The sequence below is a fragment of the Bubalus bubalis genome, chromosome 19, assembly GCF_019923935.1.
Source record: "Bubalus bubalis isolate 160015118507 breed Murrah chromosome 19, NDDB_SH_1, whole genome shotgun sequence".
Lineage (NCBI taxonomy): Eukaryota > Metazoa > Chordata > Mammalia > Artiodactyla > Bovidae > Bubalus > Bubalus bubalis.
Window position 1 is genome coordinate 43,975,666 of NC_059175.1, and position 22,651 is coordinate 43,998,316.

Here is a 22,651-nt window from a genome sequence, read left to right on the forward strand (position 1 = left end):
AATATGAACTTAAAAACATTTTTTTATGGTGTGTTCTAATTTGACTCATTTATCCAATTGTTCTTAAAAAGAAGCTTTAATAATCTTCCAAAATTATTCTCCATTTTTATATCCCCCAAATCCTACATATGCTCTGTGAAAGAATTTCAGTCTAAAATGGAAGCGGAGAATAGAAAATAGAAAATCTTATACATATGCCCTCAGGGAAACAAAACTTGAGGACTGAGAGATGGATTTCCCATAAATACCTAATTTACAGAAAACTGATAGTATTGGGATGCTCTTAAATGATAGGAAATTGATCAAGGAATCTTGGGAAATTTTGCTTATGTTTTCCAGAGGCATGAATAAGTCACTCTGGATAAGTTGGTCTTGTAAAATAAACTGAATTGAGCTTTGTTATGGGACTGGTCTGGTTTTGTCTCCTCAGAAATTTTCAAAGTTAATCTTCCTTTGTTTTTTAAATTGACTCTAAGCTCTCACTTCTTTACCTTCCCTGTCCATAAATACAGCCTATCCCAAATCGTCAACAGACTTCTCTGAAGCTTGCTACAGTTTGTGTATCCTGAATTGCAATTCTTCTGCTACTCCCAAATGAGACAATTTTTGACAATATTGAGTTTGCTTCATTTTATCTTTTTATTTAGGTAGATATTTTTTTTTGCATTGGAAGTGGGATTCAAAGGAGATGACCCCCAAGGGATATGACCCTTGAAATTGTGTGCAGTACCCCCATGAAAGCCCTGGAGCTTATTGCATCTGTGCCATTGTCTAGTTTTGGTTTGGTGATTCTCCTCTCAGACTCTGGCCTCCCTCCATTTGGGTGAGTTTTCTGACTGCATTAAGGATCTGTTTAAAAGTTTTATCCTTTTCAGTGAGCACTTTGTTTTCTTATTGGAAACATGCTAGAATTTTGGTGTAATTTCTTTGGAACGAATGAGAGCAAAAATTAAAAATTCTATAGGTGGGCATGCGTTCAACAAATAAATGGTGTTAGAGTACTTGCCACCTCCCTTTAGAGACTTTAGTCTCTAAAGCAAAGACTTATGTGAGAGGATAAATTGATCACAGACAAACCAGACTGACATTAGGTCATCTGTCAACTGCAAGACAGTTTACATGAAACAAGGGACAACTGGTCATGGGTCAGACGATAGGGCAAAGGCTGTCTTCCAGGAGAAAAGAGAGGGAATCCCATCAAAGACACACTGTGAAACAAAACTCCCAACCCTGAAAGCACATCCATCAGACTATTTAGGGATTTAGGAATTTTGCTTTTGCTGTCAGAAAAACCTCGGAGATATGAGATGCCAGTCATCTCAATGCCATAATAGTGACATTTATTCAGGGATCCTGGCTAATTTTATGTTAAAAGATTATGGTCCATCCTTATGTGCACTTTTGACTAGATGATCCAGTCCTCCTAAAGATAACGTAGAACTCCAATGGCCATTATGAGAAACTTTCAATCTGCTGAAACATATTTTTCTTCAGACTAAATTAGAAGACTAAGGCAATAAAAACTAAACAATCTGAGTGGGATAACTATTTTAATTGGTACCTAGTTCAGCATTTTAACACATTATTGACCAGGGGATTTTTGCAGAAACTAATGCCTGTGGTCAGCAATTTTTTATGTGAGTGAATATTAAAAGGTTTTCAGTCGATAATGTTCAGGTAACAAAAGGCATATTAATATGTCTCTGGTCAGTAATGTGTTAAAATTACCTCTTTGTAAAATAGCATTTCTAAGATAGCTTAAGGAAATAAAGGAGATAAACCAGGCAGCTGAGGCCTCTTCTTTGGTGACAGGAGCCAGGGTTTCCTGTAACCTGGTTACTTGACCTCTTCTGTATTCAACTTTGCCCGCTTCAAACCCTCTTTCTTTATCTAAACTCTCTTTCTTCTCTAGTTCCTAAACTTTAACAACTGAGCCTATTAAAACTTTCCCTTTTAAATTTAGGTATTCTGAGGACCCTGCTAAACCATTAATTAATTTTGTTCCATGGACCAAAGTTGAACTTGGGTCTATAGTAAACTATTTTCCCAAGGTAATTGAGGATCCTCAGTTCAGTTGTTCACTAGTGTCCAACTCTTTGCGACCCCATGGACTGCAGCACGCCAGGTTTCCCTGTCCATCACCAACTCCCGGAGCTTGCTCAAACTCATGTCCATCCAGTTGGTGATGTCATCCAACCATCTCATTCTCTGTTGTTTCCTTCTCCTCCTGCCTTCAATCTTTCCCAGCATCAGGCTCTTTTCCAATGAGACAGTTCTTCACATTGTGTGGCCAAAGTTTTGGAGTTTCAGCTTCAGCATCAGTCCTTCCAATGAATATTCAGGACTGATTTCCTTTGGAATTTATTGGTTGGATCTTCTTGCAGTCCAAGGGATTCTCAAGAGTCTTTTCCAACACCACAGTTCAAAAGCATCAGTTCTTCAGTGCTCAGCTTGCTTTATAATCCAACTCTCACATCCATACATGACTACTGGAAAAATCATAACTTTGACTAGACAGACCTTTATTGGCAAAGTAATGTCTGTTTTTTAATATGCTGTCTAGGTTGGTCATAGATTTTCTTTCAAAGGATCTTTTTCCTTTTTCAAAGGATCCTCAAAGATATGCCAAATAATTCAATATTGTAATTCAAACTGAATCTTTGATCTTTATCAGTTAATCCACATGCTTATTGGAGAAGGTTAAGCCCAGCATTGGATGAAAACTGCTCATTGGGAAAGTCTCAAAAAAACCTTTGGATTTTCAAGTCAGCCAACAAATAGCTCTTTTATATGACCAAGCTCCTGTCATAACCCAAAGGCTACATCTTGCCATCCTGAGGAATTTCTGAAAGCTAGCACATGGGGACAAAATTAATGCATGTACCCATTGAATTTTGTGCCCACAATTCAAAAGCCTATTGAATCTATTCATGATTACTACAGCAGACCCAAAATTGTTTTTAAAGAAAATATAGACTCTCTATATACATTGACTCTATCAATGCGGCCTTTACTTCAATGTTTATAGTTAAAACAGAGATTTTTCTCTGTTAGTCAAGATAACTGAAAGAGAATGAAGAATAATATTCACCTTGACCTTGTCAACATAGCTAATCAGTTAGCACATGCCATGGAAGATGATTCCAAAAAAAGGGGGCATGGCTAAAAGTTTTCAACAGATGGAATCTCCCAAGGAAACTGTTCCTAACCTATTTTGTCTTATTGTAAAAAAAAAAAAAAACAAAAAAAAAAAAACTGACCTTTGAAAGAGAGACTGCAGTTGATTTTTTTAAAAAAGCTAGACAATTATAGTTTTCAAACAAACTCTCCCTAAACTATTTTGTCATTATTGTTAAAAAATAAAAACTAGCCACTGGAAGAGAGTTTTTTCAAAGTCAACAGTTACAGCTTTCCAAAAGCCAAGGGTCAAGGTCATTCTAGTGATGGGACTCCAAAGGAGCAAAGGGATTATTTCCCATTGTACCATATAACAGGATGGAGGAAACTATTCCCCAGATCTGATATAAATCCCTTACATACCAATTGACACAGGAGCTACTCTATCAGTTCACAACACCACTACAAATAAACAGTCCCTTCAAATAGTGAGGAGTTCAAATTAATCACAATATGTCTCTTTCTCAACCTATATCCATTTTCCTTGGGACCTTTATAAGATAAACACTTATTTCTCCTCAGTATTGTAGCCCCTTTTCACTTATTAGGATGAGATTTCCTAGAAAAATTTCATGCTGACATTTCTTTCTCTTGAATGAAAAATAAATTCAAGAGATTGTAAGTCAAGTTTTAAGTCCCTTAAGTCTAATGCCCAAGAGAATCCAAACTTTTACTCTTTCATATGATCAATACTTTATGAACCATGTTGTTCAGTCTCTAAGTTGTGTCTGACTCTTTGAAACCCATGGAATGAAGCACGCCAGGCCTCCCTGTCTTTCACCATCTCCTGGAGTTTGCCCAAGTTCGTGTCCATTGAATTGGTGGTGCCATTCAACTATCTCATCCTCTGTTATCCACTTCTCCTATAGCTCTTACAAACCATAGAAGGACAAATTTCAGACACATCTTCATTATTTAGTGTCCCTTAGTCTATGACCAACATCTTCCACAGACATAGACAGAATACATATTGTCCCTCTCTTGGTTCAGATCCAAACGAATCCCTCCAAATCTCTCTCAAGAATTAATCAATACCCTATAAATAAAGAGTTTAACTTTACAGAGCATAAGATTTATCATGTGTGTGTGCGTGCTCAGTTGTTTCCTACTCTTTGTGACTCAACGGACTATAACCTGCCAGGCTCCTCTAACCATGAAATTGTTCAGGCAAGAATACTGGAGTGCGTTGCCATTTCCTTCTCCAGAGGATCTTCCCAACCCAGGGGATCGAACCCGCATCTCTTGCATCTCCTGCATTGGCAGGCAGGTTCTTTACCACTGTGCACCTGGGAAGTCCAAGACGTACCATAAAAGACTATAAAGCACAGGAACTTATTATTCCTTGCAGTAGTCTTTGTTCAGTTCAGTTCAGTCGCTCAGTCTTGTCCTTGTAATACCCCCTATTTTACCTATAAGAAAACCTAATGATTGAGGATAAAGATTTATTCAGGATCTCTAAGCAATGAATAACATTGTCATTCCTCATTATATTGTTGTTCCTAATCCCCATACATTATTAGCATTAATCCCTACTGAAAGCAAGTTTTTCATCATGATCAATTTATTCAATACATTGTTTAGTATTCTGGTTGATGAGGCTGGCCAATATATTCTTGCTTTTACCTTAGAAGGACAACAATATACCTGAACAGAAATGGCCCATAGTTCTTCCAAAAGTCCTTCTTCTCACAAAATTTAAAAGCTGATTTTGATGATACAAAATCTTCTGGAGGCTCTACCATTCAACAATATATAGACGGTTTACTTCTGTGCTCTCCTTGTCAAACCTAATCCTCACAAGAAGGCAGATTTCATCTGTTACAGCTCTTAGCCACTAAGGAAAACAAGTTCTCAAAGGAAAAATTGCATATTGTTCAAAACCAAGTCCAATATTTAAGATATTTTATCTCAGAACAAGGGTTACACCTAGATAGATCCCAAAAGCCTTCCTGGCATCTTGTATTTCCCCAAACCTAAAACTAAACTTCAATTATAAGGTATTCTTGTAGTAGCTGCTTAGTATCACAATTGATTTCAAACTTATCTTTCATGGTCCAGGCTTTGCTTGTCTTAATAAAAACCACTAAACTCCCATTCTCTCAAAAAACCAAGATGATCTAGCCTTTAAAATCTTGAAGGAAACCTTTATAAATAATTTTGCCCTCAGATATATGAACTATGGAGAAGGAAATGGTAATCCACTCCAGTATTCTTGCCTAGAGAATCCCGTGGACAGAGGAGCCTGGTGGGCTGCTGTCCATGGGGTCACACAGAGTTGGACATGACTGAATTGATTTAGCATGCATGCATGCATGCATGCATTGGAGAAGGAAATGGCAACCCACTCCAGTCTTCTTGCCTGGAGAATCCCAGGGACAGAAGAGCCTGGTGGGCTGCCATCTGTGGGGTCTCACAGAGTCAGACATGACTGAAGTGACTTAGCAGCAGCAGCAGCAGCTTATGAACTATAAACTCCCCTGTTTGCTTTTTGTTTAGGAAAAAGAGGATAATACCCTCAGAGTACTTACTCAAAAACATGGGGGCTACCACAATCTCTAGGTTATAACAGTCAACAACTAGATCCCATGACCCAGTGTCACCCCTCATGCTTTGGGGCTATCCTTGCCACTCCCTTCTGGTAAAGGCCACTGAAGAAATGGTCACAGGATCCTCTGACCATTTTTGTACCTCATGCTGTCAAGGTTTTCTTGAATTCATTTCATTCCCAACATTTTTCAGCAAGCTCTCTTACTTTATGAAATTCTTTCACTAACCAACCTACATATCACTCTCATTCATTGTAACAATCCAGTTACTCTTTTTCCTTCTTCCATGAACAAACCCTCCTATATCTATCTAACTTGAATGAATCACCTATCAGCCCCATGTAATAACTTAAAATAAACCTCCTTGACAAATGTTGACTGTTCATGGTTTACTAATGGCTCTTACTTGAAAAATGAAAATGGCAAATATTGCACTGGATATTCAATAACAACTCCTTTTGAGGTCCTTAAGGCTGTACCCCTACTTTTGGCCACTTTAGCCCAACAAGTTGAATGATATTCTAAATGATATTCAAGCATGTAATCTACCAGAAGGTAAAACTGCAATCACAAATACTGATAGCTATCATGCCTTTAGAGTACCCCATGATTTTGGAATGTTACAGAAACCAGATTTTTTTACTTCCAGTAGAGACAAAATTTAAAATGGTAGTTATGTTCAAAACTTAAGATGCTATACTCTGGCCAGCAGCTTTGGCTATTATTAAAATCCCTGGGCATTCTAAGTTCAACTCTCTGGAAGACAAAGGAAATCACCTCATTGATTATTTCTTCAAAAAATGCCGCTCTTATGGGATCCACGGACAAAATGTCTGCCACAGTCCAGAAGACTACTTTTGCTGGTGACAGCCTAAAGTGCATTATCCAGGAAAATACAAAAAATGGCCCGTGAAGAAGAAAAACAAAATTGAAGATTTAAAGGCTACTGGTATCATGAAGAAAAGAAACTCTAGTTGTGACCCCCAAATAAGCCAGTCCTTTTAGGAAATTTAAAATTTCTATTACTACCATACCCAAATTAAATTAGTTGGTACTTGATAAAATGATAATATTCATGAATCAATATTAGTAGAGAAACATTGACAAGACTGCAAAAAGTGCTTACCTTGTCACTTTGTAATTGTTGGTTAGTCACTAAACCATGTCTGACTCTTTTGTGATCTCAGGGACCTCAGGCTCCTCTTTCCATGGGATTTCCCAGGCAAAAATACTGGAGTGGGTTGTTATTTCCTTCTCCAGGGCATCTTCCCAATCCAGGGATTGAACCTGCATCTCTTGTGTCTCCTGCTTGGCAGCAGATTCTTTACTAACTGAGCTACCAGGAAGCCCACTACCTTGTCACTTGGCTGCTGATAAAATACTATTCATGAATCAGTATTGGTAGGGAACCTTTGACAAGGCTGCAGAAAGCATTTACCCTGCTTGTTCCATCTGTTCTAAATGCTGGAAAAACTATCCAAACTATCTCTGTATATTTTCATTTATCCAATGAACCACCTGAATGGATTTCATACAATCACTCCAACTCATGAACGTTTTTATAATGGTTTGCATATTTTCACATTGGACTGAAGTTTTTCATGAAAACATGTGACTGCTTCTTCTGTAGCTCAGATATCATTAGAAAAGATTATTTTCACTTGGGGAACTCCCTTGAACTTCATAGTGATTGGGGAATCCACTTTACTGGTCAGATGTTTTGATGAGTCTGTGTGGTCTGGCCATTTCTGCAGCACCTTTATTGTACTTATCATGTTTAGTCTTCAGCATTGCTCAAACATAAAAATCTAATTATTAAGACTCAGCTGAATGAATTGAAACCCTCTGAACACCGTGGCCAAGAGTATTATTCTTGGTTCTTCCAAATTTTAAATCTATTCCCTCCAGGATGCAAAAACTTATATCTTTTAAAATAATTACAGGACAATTGATGCACTTAGTCCCAATTTCTTTTGACCCATAGCTAATAAAGAAAGATATCCTTCAATTTTGGAAAGGCATAATCAAGCCCATAAACATTTTGATAGAGCAGGCTTTCCACTGTGCTCTTTCAGGAAACAGATGTCAAACATCACACCTTACAGCCCAGAGATCTCATCTATCAGAAGAGACATTTCCAAAAAGATATCTTTAATCTTGCTGGAAAGAACCCTACTGCACATGATAGTAAACAACCATGATTCAGCCAAACTTCAAGGATTCATGTGTCACATCTAAATAAATCCCCCAAATCTGTAGAGATATATGTATTAACTGGTGACCTAAGGCTAAAAAATTTTAAGGACTAAAGTAGATGGCATCTAAAGAGGATAGCTTACCTAAGATATATGAACCAGACCTTTATAAATTTTTTTTTTATCCCCACTGTGTATCATGTTAAATCATGTCATTCATGCCTTTGCTTGTTCTTTCCCTGATTTTCCTACTGCCCTTTTCTTCAGATTTAGCTTGTATACCCACCTTACAAAAATTCTCTGATTCTGTTAAACTTACTGATTGTTATATTTATGCCATGATTCGATGGCATCATCAACTCACTGGACATGAGTTTGAGCAGACTCTGAGAGACAGTGAAAGACAGGGAAGTCTGGCATGCTGCAGTCCATGGGGTCACAAAGTCAGACATGGCTGAGCAACAAAACAGCAACAACATATTTATGCCAGAGCTAACAATAATCATGACTAATCAGGACTGGTGGCCTAGATACTATATTTAGAAAGATGGCAAAATATAAGTAGGAAAGATGTAAGATTTTCCTTTGGTAGCTTTGAAATCACTAGTCTCCTCTCTTGTAGAAGATTGGCACCAGATATTATTGGTTTCCATTGGGTACCGTCAACTCAGGCCTGAACTCTTATCTCAAATTTTTCTTGGTTTCATAAACAATGATGAGCATGACAAAACCATAGTGTATCTCCCAGTGAATATTTGTAACTTTGCTATTCCATATAACCTTGTGAACATGAATTCACTCCCTACTGGAATATACACAAGCTTATATCATCTTCTCCCTTAATGTATCTCTATAATGGAAATGAAAACAGTAACAGTACTGTTAAAAGAGAAGCTGACATGCTCCCACTCAATGGCATGTTGTTGAAATTGGCCAAAAATCTGGCAGATGGTTAAAACTTAATTCAACTTTCTTCTCACCTCAAGATGTTCCAGACCTCCATGAAAATCTTATTTATACTAGATCAGTTAACTTGTTACTTCAGATCTGTAGAAATTTAAGGTGCTCGAACAAACATTCCCATAATGTGAATGGACCAGATTACCATGTGTTCTGTATAGTAAGTGTGTGTGTGTGTGTATGTGTGTGTACATTCATATAACCACAAGATATCATCTTTCATTCAAAGAAAGGAAATCTAAGCAAAAGGACAGAATTATGTCTATCCTTAAAAAAACATCGGGTATTTCTTTTCATGTGGAAAAATGTATATTCTATTCTTGCCTTAATTGGAAGGTATATTATAAGATCACTGTCCTTACTCCTGATGCCAAAATGAGAAAAACTCTTCCTTCCACTGCTTATATACCTAATTTTGTTTTTTTTTTATCATACCAGCTTTACAAATGACATAAGAGTGGGGAAGCTTATAGTTTGGAGAAGTGACTACAAAAAACACTATAGTGGATAGAAAGGGCTCAGGGTTGCAATCACCAAAAACTTTTTCTTTGGGTTGGGATAGCAGAATTTGAAAAACTGATTCACAGTCTTTTCATAGTTATGTCTACCACTTTCAGTGCTTCTGTCCAAGCTTTGAAATATCAAGAAACCCAAATAAAATAAGTATCCAAAAGTAGTGCTGAAAAAAATTCAAAACTCTAAACCTCCTCACTTCTCAGCAAGGGGAACTTGTGTCCTAGTGAAGAAAGTTATTTTTATGTCAATAGGTCAGGGAAAATAACTTAACACAAGAACTAAAAATAACATAGGACATTACCAAGCAGAAGTTGTCCAAGCTCCTGAACCTTGGGACGTATGGCACCACCGACTCAACAGACGTGAGTTTGACCAAGCTCTAGGAGATGATGAAGGACAGGGAAGCCTGGCATGCTGCAGTCCATGGGGTCTCAAAGAGTTGGACACGACTGAGTGACTTAACAACAAACATAAACAGTTGGGGAAACTGGTTAAGAAGCATATTTCAATCAATAACTGTCATTGAGTTTCTGGTCTCCAGTTTATTTCTACTGTTTTGTAATAGTATACATATATCTTCCTCAAAAATACATGTACGAAACAAACTTCTTTTTCTTTCAAAGTCTTTTCTTGAAACTCAACTGATGATGAAAACTAAATCATCCACCACAGAGGGACATAACTGAGATTCTTTCACCAATCCTCTCGCTCAAATGAAGCAGTAGCACTCCTTATCATTTTCTTTATCTGTGGGACAAGACACCTGAGCATGAGCCTCCTCAGCTTCATAGGAAAGAGACCTGAGGACAACCCTCTTCGGATCCAAGGGACATACAATGCAATCCATCTATAAAAAAGTGTATAGCAGAAAAAATTAACAACACCTGAATGATAATTTCTCAGCATGATTTTTGTGAAAGATCTTGAACAAAAGGGGGAAAATGTGAAGGAATGGAACCAGAGAATATAAAATGGAAGGTCTCACATATGTACCCTTGGGGGGGGAGGGGAACAACAATGACAAAGAGAATGATTTCTCATAAATGCTTGCTTCATATAAATTTGATAACATTGGAACTTTCTTGAATGACAGGAATTTGGCCAGGGATTATCTTCTATCAGTCTTGAGAAACTTTGTATATGGTTACGAGGCATGAACTAGAAACTACCCAATCAGGTTGGTCTCAGACAATAAGCTGAATTGCATTTTGTTTATGAAACAAGACTGGTTTTGTCTACTTGGGGAATTTTCAAAGCTGTTCTCCATTTGATTTTTATTTCATCCAACTCTCATTTAACTCTTTCCCTCTTTACATTTTCTGCACATAATTACAGCCAAATCCACAACAGACACACCTGTAGCTTGCTATTTGCATGTCCTGAATAGAAATTCCTCTGCTAGTCCCAAATAAACACACTTTCTTTGACAAATGACATTTTGTGTATAAAAGTATGTGTTTTTGACCTTCTAACAGGTGAATATTTGCATTTCATATTTTTATTTGCTTTTCCTCAAGAGTAATGATGTACATAACTTTCCATGTGTTTTCATTATTAAAGCTTAAGGTAAATGGATTTATTTTAAAATTATTTATTTGGAAATAAAAGCAAAAATAAACAAATAGGACCTAATTAAAATTAAAAGCTTCTGCACAACAAAAGAAACTATAAGCAAAGTGAAAAGACAGTCTTCAGAATGGGATAAAATAATAGCAAATGAATAAACTGACAAACAACTAATCTCAAAAATATACAAGCAACTCCTGCAGCTCAATTCCAGAAAAATAAACAACCCAATCAAAAAATGGGCCAAAGAACTAAATAGACATTTCTCCAAAGAAGACATACAGATGGCTAACAAACACATGAAAAGATGCTCAACATCACTCATTATCAGATAAATGCAAATCAAAACCACAAGGAGGTACCATTTCACACCAGTCAGAATGGCTGCGATCCAAAAGTCTACAAGCAATAAATGCTGGAGAGGATGTGGAGAAAAGGGAACCCTCTTTCACTGTTGGTGGGAATGCAAACTAGTACAGCCACTATGGAGAACAATGTGGAGATTCCTTAAAAAACTGGAAATAGAACTGCCATACAACCCAGCGATCCCACTGCTGGGCATACACACCGAGGAAATCAGAATTGAAAGAGACACGTGTACCCCAATGTTCATCGCAGCACTGTTTATAATAGGCAGGACATGGAAGCAACCTAGATGTCCATCAGCAGATGAATGGATAAGAAAGCAGTGGTACATATACACAATGGAGTATTACTCAGCCATTAAAAATAATACATTTGAATCAGTTCTAATGAGTTGGATGAAACTGGAGCCAATTATACAGAGTGAATTAAGCCAGAAAGAAAAACACCAATACAGTATACTAATGCATATATATGGAATTTAGAAAGATGGTAATGATAACCCTGTAAGCGAGACAGCAGAAGAGACACAGATGTATAAAACAGTCTTCTGGACTCTGTGGGAGAGGTGGGGGGGATGATTTGGGAGAATGGCATTGAAACATGTATAATATCATATATGAAATGAATCGCCAGTCCAGGTTCGATGCAGGATAGAGGATGCTTGGGGCTGGTGCACTGGGATGACCCAGAGGAATGGTATGGGGAGGGAGGTGGGAGGGGTGTTCAGGATTGGGAACACATGTACACCCATGGTGGATTCATGTTGATGTATGGCAAAACCAATACAATAAAGTAATTAGCCTCTAATTAAAATAAATAAATTTAAATTTAAAAATAAATTAATTAAAAAAAATTATTTGGGGTTACAAATTTTTTTGAAATAAAGTTCAACAAAGTATATTTTATGCTCAGTAATTATTTCAGTTTGACAAATGGCCACTAAAATCCTTGACAAAAGATTGACATATAGAATGCTTCTCTACTTTGTAGACCATCTCTACTATACCCTATGCCTAAAATAACCATTGATCTGCTTTTGAAGAAGAGATTAATTTGTATTTCCTAGAATTTTATATAAATTGAATTATGCAATATGGATAATTCAAAAACAATGACAAAGAGATCAACTTCCAATGCCCAGTTGTGGTAAAAGTTAAGTCCAATGCTGTAAAGAACACTATTTCATAGGAACCTAGAATGTTAGGTCCACGAATCAATGTAAATTGGAAGTGATCAAACAGGAGATGGCAAAAGTAAACATCAACATTTTAGGAATCAGTAAACTAAAATGGATGGGAATGAGTGAATTAAATTCAGGTGACCATTATACCTACTTCCGTAGGCAAGAATCCCTTAGAAGAAATGGAGTAGCCCTCATAGTCAACATAAGACTTGGAAATGTGGTTCTTGTGTGCAGCCTGTAAAATGACAATGCTTTCAGTTTGTTTCCAAGGCAAACTATTCAGTTTCACAGTAATCCAATTCTGTGCCCCAATCACTAATGCAGAAGAAACTGAAGTTCAATGGTTCTGTAAACACCTACAAGAACTTCTAGAACTAATACCCCCCAAAAGGGTATGATGAAAATGTCCTTTTCATCATAGAGAACTGGAATGCAAAAGTAGGAAGTCAAGAGATACCTGTAGTAACAGGCAAATTTGGTCTTTGACTACAAAATTAAGCAGGGCAAAGGCTAACAGAGTTTTGCCAAGAGAACACATTGGTCATAGGAAACACCCTCTTCCAACAAAACAAGAGACGACTCTACACATGGACATCACCAGATAGTCAACACCAAATTTCAGATTGATTATATTTTTTGCAACCAAAAATGGAGAAGCTTTTTACAGTCAGCAAAAACAAGACTGGGAGCTGACTTTGGCTCAGATCATGAACTCCTTATTGCTAAAATCAGACTTAAACTAAAAAACCTAAAAAAAACCAAAACAAAACAAACAAACAAAAAAAACACGAGGCCATTCAGGTATGATCTAAAAGAATCCTCTAACGATTGTAAAGTGGAAGTGACAAATATATTCATGGGATTAGTCTAGTGGAGTTACCTGAAGTACTATGTAAAAAGGGTTCAAAACGCTGTACTGGAGGCAGTGATCAAGATCATCCCCAAGAAAAAGAAAGGCAAAAAGGCAAAAGGGTTGTCTGAGGAGGCCTTACGAACAAATGGAAAAGAAGAGAAAGCAAAAGGCAAAGCAGAAAAGGAAAGACATACACATCTGAATACAGAATTCCAAAGAATAGCAAGGAGAGATAAGAAAGCCTTCCTAAGTGAACAATGTAAAGAAATAGAGGAAAACAATAGAATGGGAAAGACAAGAGATCTCTTCGAGAAAATTAGAGACACCAAGGGAAAATTTCATGCAAAGATTGGCACAGTAAATAACAGAAATGGTATGGACCTAACAGAAGCAGAAGATATTAAGAAGAGGTGGCAAGAATACTCAGAAGAACTATACAAAAAAGATCTTAATGACCCAGGTAATCACAATGGTGTGATCACTCACCTAAAGCCTGATATAGGAAACATCACTACAAACAAAGCTAGTGGAGGTTATAGAATTCCAGTTGAGCTATTTCAAATCCTAAAAGATGATGCTGTGAAAGTGCTGCACTCAACATGCCAGCAAATTTGGAAAACTCAGCAGTGGCCACAGGACTCAAAAAGGTCAGTTTTCATTCCAATCTCAAAGCAGAGCAATGCCAAAGAATGATCACACTACTGCACAATTGCACTTTTTTAACATGCTAGCAAAGTAATGCTCAAAATCCTACAAGCTAGGCTCTAAGAGTATGTGAACTATGAAATTCCAGATGTACAGTCTGGATTAAAAAAGACAGAGGGACAGAGATCAAATTGCCAACATCCATTGAATCATAGAAAAATCAAGGGAATTCCAGAAAAACATCTTCTGTTTCACTGACTATACAAAAGCCTTTGTGGATCACAACAAACGGTGAAAAACTCTTAGAGAGATGGGAGTATCAGACCTGTATAATATTCCCATACCTGCCTCCTGAGAAACCTGTATTCAGATCAAGAAGCAGTAGTAAGAACTGAACATGGAACAACAGACTAGTTCAAAATTGGGAAAGGAGTATATAAAAGCTGTATATTTTCATCCTGCTTATTAACTTATATGCAGAGTACATCATGCAAAATGCCAGGATGGATGAAACATAAGCTGGAATCAAGATTGCCAGGAGAAATATCAATAAGCTCAGATATGCAGATAACACCATCCTTATGGCAGAAAGCGAAGAGGAACTAAGGGGCCTCTTGGTGAAGGTGAAAGAAGAGAGTTAAAAAGCTGACTTAAAGCTCAACATTTAAAAAACTAAGATGATGCCAACTGGTCTCATCACTTCATGGCAAATAGATGGGGAAACAATGGAAACAGTGACAGACTTTATTTTCTTGCACTCCAGAATCACTGCAGATAGTGACTACAGCGATACAATTACCTAAATTCTATAGAGTAAGTAAATAAGCAAATATTAGGAAACAAAACCCTATTTCAGATTAAGTAGGACGTTGCTTATCAACAGTCTTTCATAGTTTGTTTCCTTGTACAAATAATAGGAAAATAAGACCAAGTTACTCTGCAACTATTATTTTTCTTGTGAAAAACACTTGCTTTTCTAGAAATTTCTGAATTTATTCATAAATTGAGACCTTACATTAATTGTGGTTTTGGTCTCTTTCTGCCCATTTAAGGGTCAAATATAAGGATGTTTTTATGTTTAAAATACTTTATTTCAAGTTTTATTGGCCAGAAAATTAAATTTCTTTTACCAAGTATAATTTCGCATTGGTCAAACAGTCTTAAAATGTTCAGTTCATGTTCTTAACACATCTTTGTATACTTATAAAGGTCATTATCGAGTCATATGTTGTTAAATTCACAGTATAAACAAATATTTATAAGTAAAGTTAATATTAAAGTAAAATTCATAGATAACAGTAAGGCATACTTTCTTCTATAGTATTCTTTTACTTATTCTGTAGAATTTAAACTTTGCCTTTCTTTAAAGTGCTTCACATACCAGAACCAACTCACAGCAGCATACACTGATGAACAAGTTAAAAAACTTCTGACATGCCAAAGAATAGCCACGGAGCACTTTAAAATTGTAAAACATTGGAGTAGTTCAACCTGAAGCAAAGTGGACATATTCCAGGCTCATTTTTTTTTCCCAGGAAAATAATTATATCCATTTGAATCTGGCAGAGTTATGTTTTTGGATGGACTTTGATGGCAGACATAGTAATGAAGCTCAATTAAAAAAAATCATAGTAAAAAATCAAGTAAAAAACATGCAGTTAAATTACTATGGGTGAAAAATATTGTATTTTAACAGCACTGAAAGCAGATAAAAAGCAGAATCTATAGTCTATACTATATATATACATATATATATATATATGCATATGGTATATAATAATTAGCAGTCTCAAAAAGTATATTGTAGAATATGGAATATATTAAGACAACTGGGCTATCATTTTCTAAGTTTATTAAAGGTTTTAAAAATTGGGATTCTTGATCTATGGGGTCCATTTATGTTTTATGGAAAGTCCAAATCTTTTTGTTGTTAGTAATGGGTATGTAACTTTTATTTTTAAAAGAATTAGAGTCACTAAAATGAGTAAAGGTAATATGAAAATCCAAAACAGGAACAAGTAAAACATGATTTGGAAGATAGGAAAGACAAGAATGTTCAAGAAACTATGCAAAAATAATTATAAACATAGTCCTAAATTAGACAAGCACAAATTACTCTAAAAATATTTTGTACCTAATTTTGTAAAATTAATTATATTTAGTACCATTTAATTAGTACCAATTTCATTTGTGTTTTAAAACTTAAATTCAGATACAACTTTCCAAGAGTATAGTTACATGTGCATGTTCCTAAAGTCATATGATAAAGGGGCTTCCTGTGATCACTAAGCTACAGCCAGTCTGCTTAAAGACAGCTTGGGAGCCTCATATAAAAGTGTTAGGTTTCTGCATGTTTTCACTCTTTTTTCTAAATACTTTTAAATGGATAGCATAATTACAGTTATTATCACATTAACTCATCAAGTACCAGTGGTGTATCTTTCCTTTTTTAATGTGTCATTGATGTTGATATCACTTTCCAGAGGAGGTTGAGGAAAGCTCAGTGATCACAGCATAATTTTATATAGGATGACTATTAGAGCCACAATTTATTTAATACCATTTATCTTAAATTAAAAATTTCAAATATTTTCATTGAGTCCTTTTTAGGAATTTTCATAATCTTATACTGAACCATCACTTTAGTTTACAGATTTGTCACAATTGATTAAAACTCTCTATTAACAGTGACCTTTCCCTCCGATTCCTAAACAAAAATATATTAAAAAGCATTTCAAAGTAAGACTTATTTTTCTTATAGATTAAATCAATTGATGAGGGTTTTATTGCTGAATATGTTCTTTATGATTCCCAATACCTAAACAAAACTAAAATTTCAAGTGATGAACATAAGCCTTTTTTAACCAATCAGAGTCTATGCCAAAACTCACTAAAATAATGAAACTAACTGCCGGAAGGAACTTAAAATTAGACCTGCTTCTCTAAATGTGAAGTGGCAGAAGCTTTTGCATATTAATTATTAGATATCAATAGTTTCCCCTTTTTAGAGAAGAAAGGAAAAGAAGGATGGACTCATTCCTGATCAAGCTTAATGCCATGGGAAGAGGTCAACAAGGACTTAATGAACTTAACATACTCACCTTGCTTAATAATGGATGCTGTTAGAATCATGATGACAGATCCTTTTGAAGATATAAGGTGAAGCTCTGAATCTAATGATAAGTAGTAGTTGTGATGGGTAATAACTTAGTAACAGCCTAAATAAACATTTTTTATGAGACAAGTAGCCCTTCTCAGGCAAGTAAAAAGCAGACTAATGAGATGTTCCTGTGGGATTTGATATATAAACATTAGAATGGAAAACTTCCTGCCTACTGTGAAACCACCTACAGCAAAGGCTATATAAGTACTTCAAAGAGGAAAAAGCCAAAAGGCTTGGAATTTAGACTCAGTCGTGGTTGCCTTGAGCTTTGGATCCTGGAGACCACAGACTTTGAAATCAACCAAAGCTGGGCACACACTCTGGATACCAAGGGCTGTACAACAACTATGTCTTCCACAACACCTTGCCAAAGCTGTTCTGGGATTACAGATTTAACAACCATCCTTCCTAACACCAGCTGCCAGCATGGTGGTCTTAAAGCCAATAGCTGTCAACCAACCGGCCATGTTCTGAGAACTATCCAGTCCCAGGACTACGAACCCACTCCTTGCTTTTCTCTCACACCCCTCTGCTTAATCAACAACTTCAACACCTGTCCCTTTCTGGATGATTGTGGCTGGTGTGATGGTGGCATCAACAGGAATGAGAAAGAGACCATGAAAATCTTGAACAATCGCCTTACTAACTACCTGGAAAAGGTACGAATGCTGGAAGGAGAGAACGCCACACTGGAGTGCAAAATCCAGGAAGAATGTAACAAAGAACTCCCGGTCATATGTCCTGACTACCTGTCCTACTATGCAACCATTGAGGAGCTCCAGCAAAAGATCTTGTGTACCAAGGCTGAGAATTCCAGACTGGTTTCACAAATTGACAACACCAAACTGACTGCTGATGACTTGAGAGCCAAATATGAAGCTGAGGTGTCCCTACGCCAGCTAGTGGAGGAAGATGCCAATGGCCTACAGCAGATCCTGAATGCACTGACGCTGGGCAAGGCTGACCTGGAGGCACAAGTCCAGTCTCTGAAAGAGGAGCTCCTTTGCCTCAAAAACGACCATGAACAGGAAATCAGTTCCTTACAGAGCCAGCTTGGGGACAGACTCAACATTGAAGTGACCAGTGCCCCTTCTGTTGACCTAAACCGGGTTCTATGAGAAATGAGATGTCAGTATGAGTTGATCATGGAGACAAACCACAAAGATGTAGAAGAGTGGTTCAACACACAGATGGAGGAGCTGAACCAGCAGGTGGTGACCAGCACTCAACAACAGCAGTGCTACCAGAAGGAGATCATTGAACTGAGACGCACCATGAATGCTCTGGAGATTGAACTGCACACCCAGCACCGCATGAGAGACTCCCAGGAATGTGCCCTGACAGAAACGGAAGCCCGCTACGCAGTCTTGCTGGCCCAGATCCAGTGTCTGATCAATAACCTAGAGGCTCAACTGGCAGAGATCCGGGGGGCCCAGGAAAGACAGAACCAAGAATATGAGATTCTGCTAGATGTCAAGTCACAGCTGGAGTGTGAGATTGCCACATACCACAGCCTTCTGGAGAGCTCAGATGGCAAGCTTCCCTGTCACTTGTGTGCCATCAAGCATGAGCCTTCTGCTTGCATATCCAGCAAGGCCAGGACCATGGAATGCACAGCCCCAGTTCACACATCATCCTTAGGCACCTGTGGGATACATGAGTCCTGCAGCATCCTGCCCAGAATTCTGGTTAAAATCTGCACCATCACTGAGGAGATCAAGGATGGGAAAGTCATTTCTTCTCACAAGCACGTGCAGCCTTGCTTCATCACCAGAACTGCCAAAGCCTGACATCCCAAGGTGATAAAAATGACTCTGATTCATGAAAGAGAGGCCAATCCTTGTTTCTGCCAGAACCCCCCAGTCCCTTGAGGTACTTAGTTTCTTGCTACTACATTGAGTCCCCATTGCTAGATATAAGATTTTTTATTCTGCTCCTTCCCTAAGTCATTGCCACCAACACGACAATAAATGACATTTCTCTGGAAAAAATAAATAAATAAATAAAATAAAACAGTCTCTTATTTCTATGGAATATCAAAACTTACAAAATAAAATCTAGTCCTAGAGTAATAGAATCAGAAGAGCAGGATACTTTAAGCACACACAAACAAATGCATACATATACACATACACTCACACACACACACACACACACAGAGTGCAAGAATAAAAAAAAAATGTTTCTTAGGCATAACGTGAGGAAGAAAGAAAAAGCTAAAACAACACATTATTCTCTTTAGTGAATTTATACAATACCTCACAAATAAACATTATATCTGAACCTTATTAGAATGAAACAGTTGGAAATCAAATTAGAATCATATCACCATGTCAGATACTGTGTTTAATTCTGGTGAATAACATTGATTTTTTTTGTTTATTTCTTACAAAGTTTATATATTTCCTAAGAGACATTCACAATGGTTAGAAGCCAGACCCTCAAAAAACAAGCAGCTTGATCTGGAACCTAAGATGCTTTGAAAGTAATTCTGACTTGGATCCTTACATAATTTTTATTTGATTAAACCTAATATTATTAATTTTAATATCAAATAAAGGTATAATCAATTATCACATGCCCACCATGTATTTATTATGATCTCTGGCCTTAAGTCTCAAAATCAAAATTAATAATGAAGGTTTATACATAAGGAAACAGGTCTGCATGGTTCAAATAATTTTCCCAAAATAATAAAACTATGGCCCAGCAAAACTAGGCTGTAAACTAAGAAATGTCTTTGTTCCAAATTTTGCAATCTTTCCTATTAACTCATAATAACAGGTTAAATTATTATTTGGTTTTCTAAAGTATATGTATATATTAGATAACCATTAGATATAAATGACTACTAAATAATGGCACTATTTCAAAGCTTTTTTTAATTGTTAGTGTCAGAAAGGAAATTACATACTATTTTCAGTCAATATGGTTTTCACTCTAGGTGATTATGGGCCATTTCTGCCTGGTTCAAAATTTTAGCTCCAGTGTTAAACACAATGCTTAGTACCTAATAATTGCTGAGTCTTTTTGAAAAAATGAATGAATTGCCAAATGAAGGAATTCTGGTGGATTTTAACAGTAAAGTTAATTTTGTTTTATTAGAAATTAATTCCTCTAGTTCCTATCTTTGGAGAAGGCAATGGCAACCCACTCCAGTACTCTCGCCTGGAAAATCCCATGGACGGAGGGGCCTGGTAGGCTGCAGTCCATGGGATCGCTAAGAGTCGGACAGGACTGAGAGACTTCACTTTCACTTTTCACTTTCATGCATTGGAGAAGGAAATGGCAACCCTCTCCAGTGTTCTTGCCTTGAGAATCCTAGGGACCGGGGAGCCTGATGGGCTGCCGTCTATGGGGTCGCACAGAGTCGGACACGACTGAAGTGACTTAGCAGCAGTTCCTATCTTATTGTGATATTTTAAAGAGTTAGTAAACAAAACAGAAAACAAATTGTTCAAATGAGGAAACAAACTCTTTTTATGTGTAGGGGCAGGGTTTCTGTTTGCTATGCAATTATTAAAATAAAACTATGTATATATAGAGAGAGAGATAGAGAGAGAGATTTTTTAAATATTTCTTTTTTTTTTTACTGATTGATATAATCAAATTTTGAAATATAAATTCAGGATGTACAAAAGGAATAAACTAGCAATACCACTACTCATGTTGCAAATGCACATTTTTATAATATTTAACTGGAGGAAACTCAAAGTACATGATCAAACGTGAACTGTGCACTGGTCCTTTGTCTCCATGTCGCTGGACCTTGAGGTATCAATAATATTTAATTATTGTGACTCTTGTGAAAAAAGTACTTTCTTATGGTATCCTCAGAAGACAAATGAGCTATGTGATTGAAAAACTACTTTTCATGTGAGCATTGACAAGTAAAATGCTTAAAGTATTAGCCAGCATTGCAAAATGTTAAGGTTAATGTTCACTATTTGTATTCGTTTGCAAGGGCTGCCATAACAACATACCACTGACTAGGTGGCTTAAACAAGAAAAAAAAAAAAATATATGTTTTCAGAGTCCTGGAAGGTAGATGGTCCATGATCAATATATAGGCAGGTCTTACTTTTTTCTGAGTTCTCTCCCTGTCCTCACCTGATCTTCCCTCTGTGCATATGTGCCCCTGGTGTGTCTCTCTGTGTTGTAATCTCCTCTTCTTATAAAGACACCAGTCAGGATAGGTTAGGGCCCACAAAAACAGCCTCATTTTAACTTGCCTACCTCTTTAAAGACCTTATCTCTAAATACAGTCATGTTCTGAGGTACTGGAGGTCAGGACTTGAAAATATAAATTCAGGGGAAGAGAATTCAGCTTATGACACTAATACAAGTTTTTCAATTGAATAATTAAGTATAATTTGTTTAGATGATCAAGACTGGTTCATTTAGGAGAGATGACAGTGGAATCCAAGGTGAAAAAATGTCAGAAGTAGGCAAGACGCATAAAGCAGTAAAGACTAAAATCCAAAGTTTTTTGAAAAAACAAAAAATAAAGCTTCTTTATTCTAAACAATGTGTTATATTCTAACCCATTCTATCAGTAAAATTTTGCTTTTCTGGATTGCCTGGATCATGAAACAGCATTTTCAACCATCATTATTCTCTTTTAGAGAAAATCATTTAAGAAAACTAAGTTGTCTGATGTTGGCATTCAAAAATAATATATGTACTTTTTTTTTACTCCAATCCTATTTCAATCTTAGATTTATTTTTAAAGCCCATAATTGTACATATTAGATATAATGTAATATATAATGGTCAACACTGAAATCAGATTGATTATATTATTTGCAGCCAAAGATGGAGAAGATCTCCAAAGTCAGCAAAAACAAGACCAGGAGCTGACTGTAGCTCAGATCATGAACTCCTTATTGCCAAATTCAGACTGAAATTGAAGAAAGTAGGAAAACCACTAGACCATTCAGGTATGACCTAAATCAAATCCCTTATGATTATACAGTGGAAGTGAGAAATAGATTTAAGGCACTAGATCTGATAGACAGAGTGCCTGGTGAACTATGGACGGTGGTTCATGACATTGTAGAGGAGACAGGGATCAAGACCATCCCCATGGAAAAGAAATGCAAAAAAGCAAAATGGCTGTCTGGGGAGGCCTTACAAATAGCTGTGAAAAGAAGAGAAGAGAGAAGCAAAGGAGAAAAGGAAAAATATAAGCATCTGAATGCAGAGTTCCAAAAAATAGCAAGAAGAGATAAGAAAGCATTCTTCAGCGATCAATGCAAAGATATAGAGGAAAGCAACAGAATGGGAAAGACTAGAGATCTCTTCAAGAAAATCAGAGATACCAAAGGAACATTTCATGCAAAGATGGGCTCGATAAAGGACAGAAATGGTATGGACCTAACAGAAGCAGAAGATAGTAAGAAGAGGTGTCAAGAATACACAGAAGAACTGTACAAAAAAGATCTTCACAACCAAGATAATCATGATGGTATGATCACTGAC

The 22,651-nt window shown here is 36.7% G+C and overlaps 1 protein-coding gene across 1 annotated transcript; it reads left to right on the top strand.

The window, feature by feature from the left end:
- Window positions 1-704: 704 nt before the first annotated feature.
- Window positions 705-18,960, top strand: LOC102408718 (keratin, type I cytoskeletal 39-like). Its single transcript, XM_044932488.2, is given in 3 exon segments — window positions 705-823; window positions 1,964-2,051; window positions 17,323-18,960. Coding segments are annotated over 3 exon segments (1,845 nt in total).
- Window positions 18,961-22,651: the final 3,691 nt, after the last annotated feature.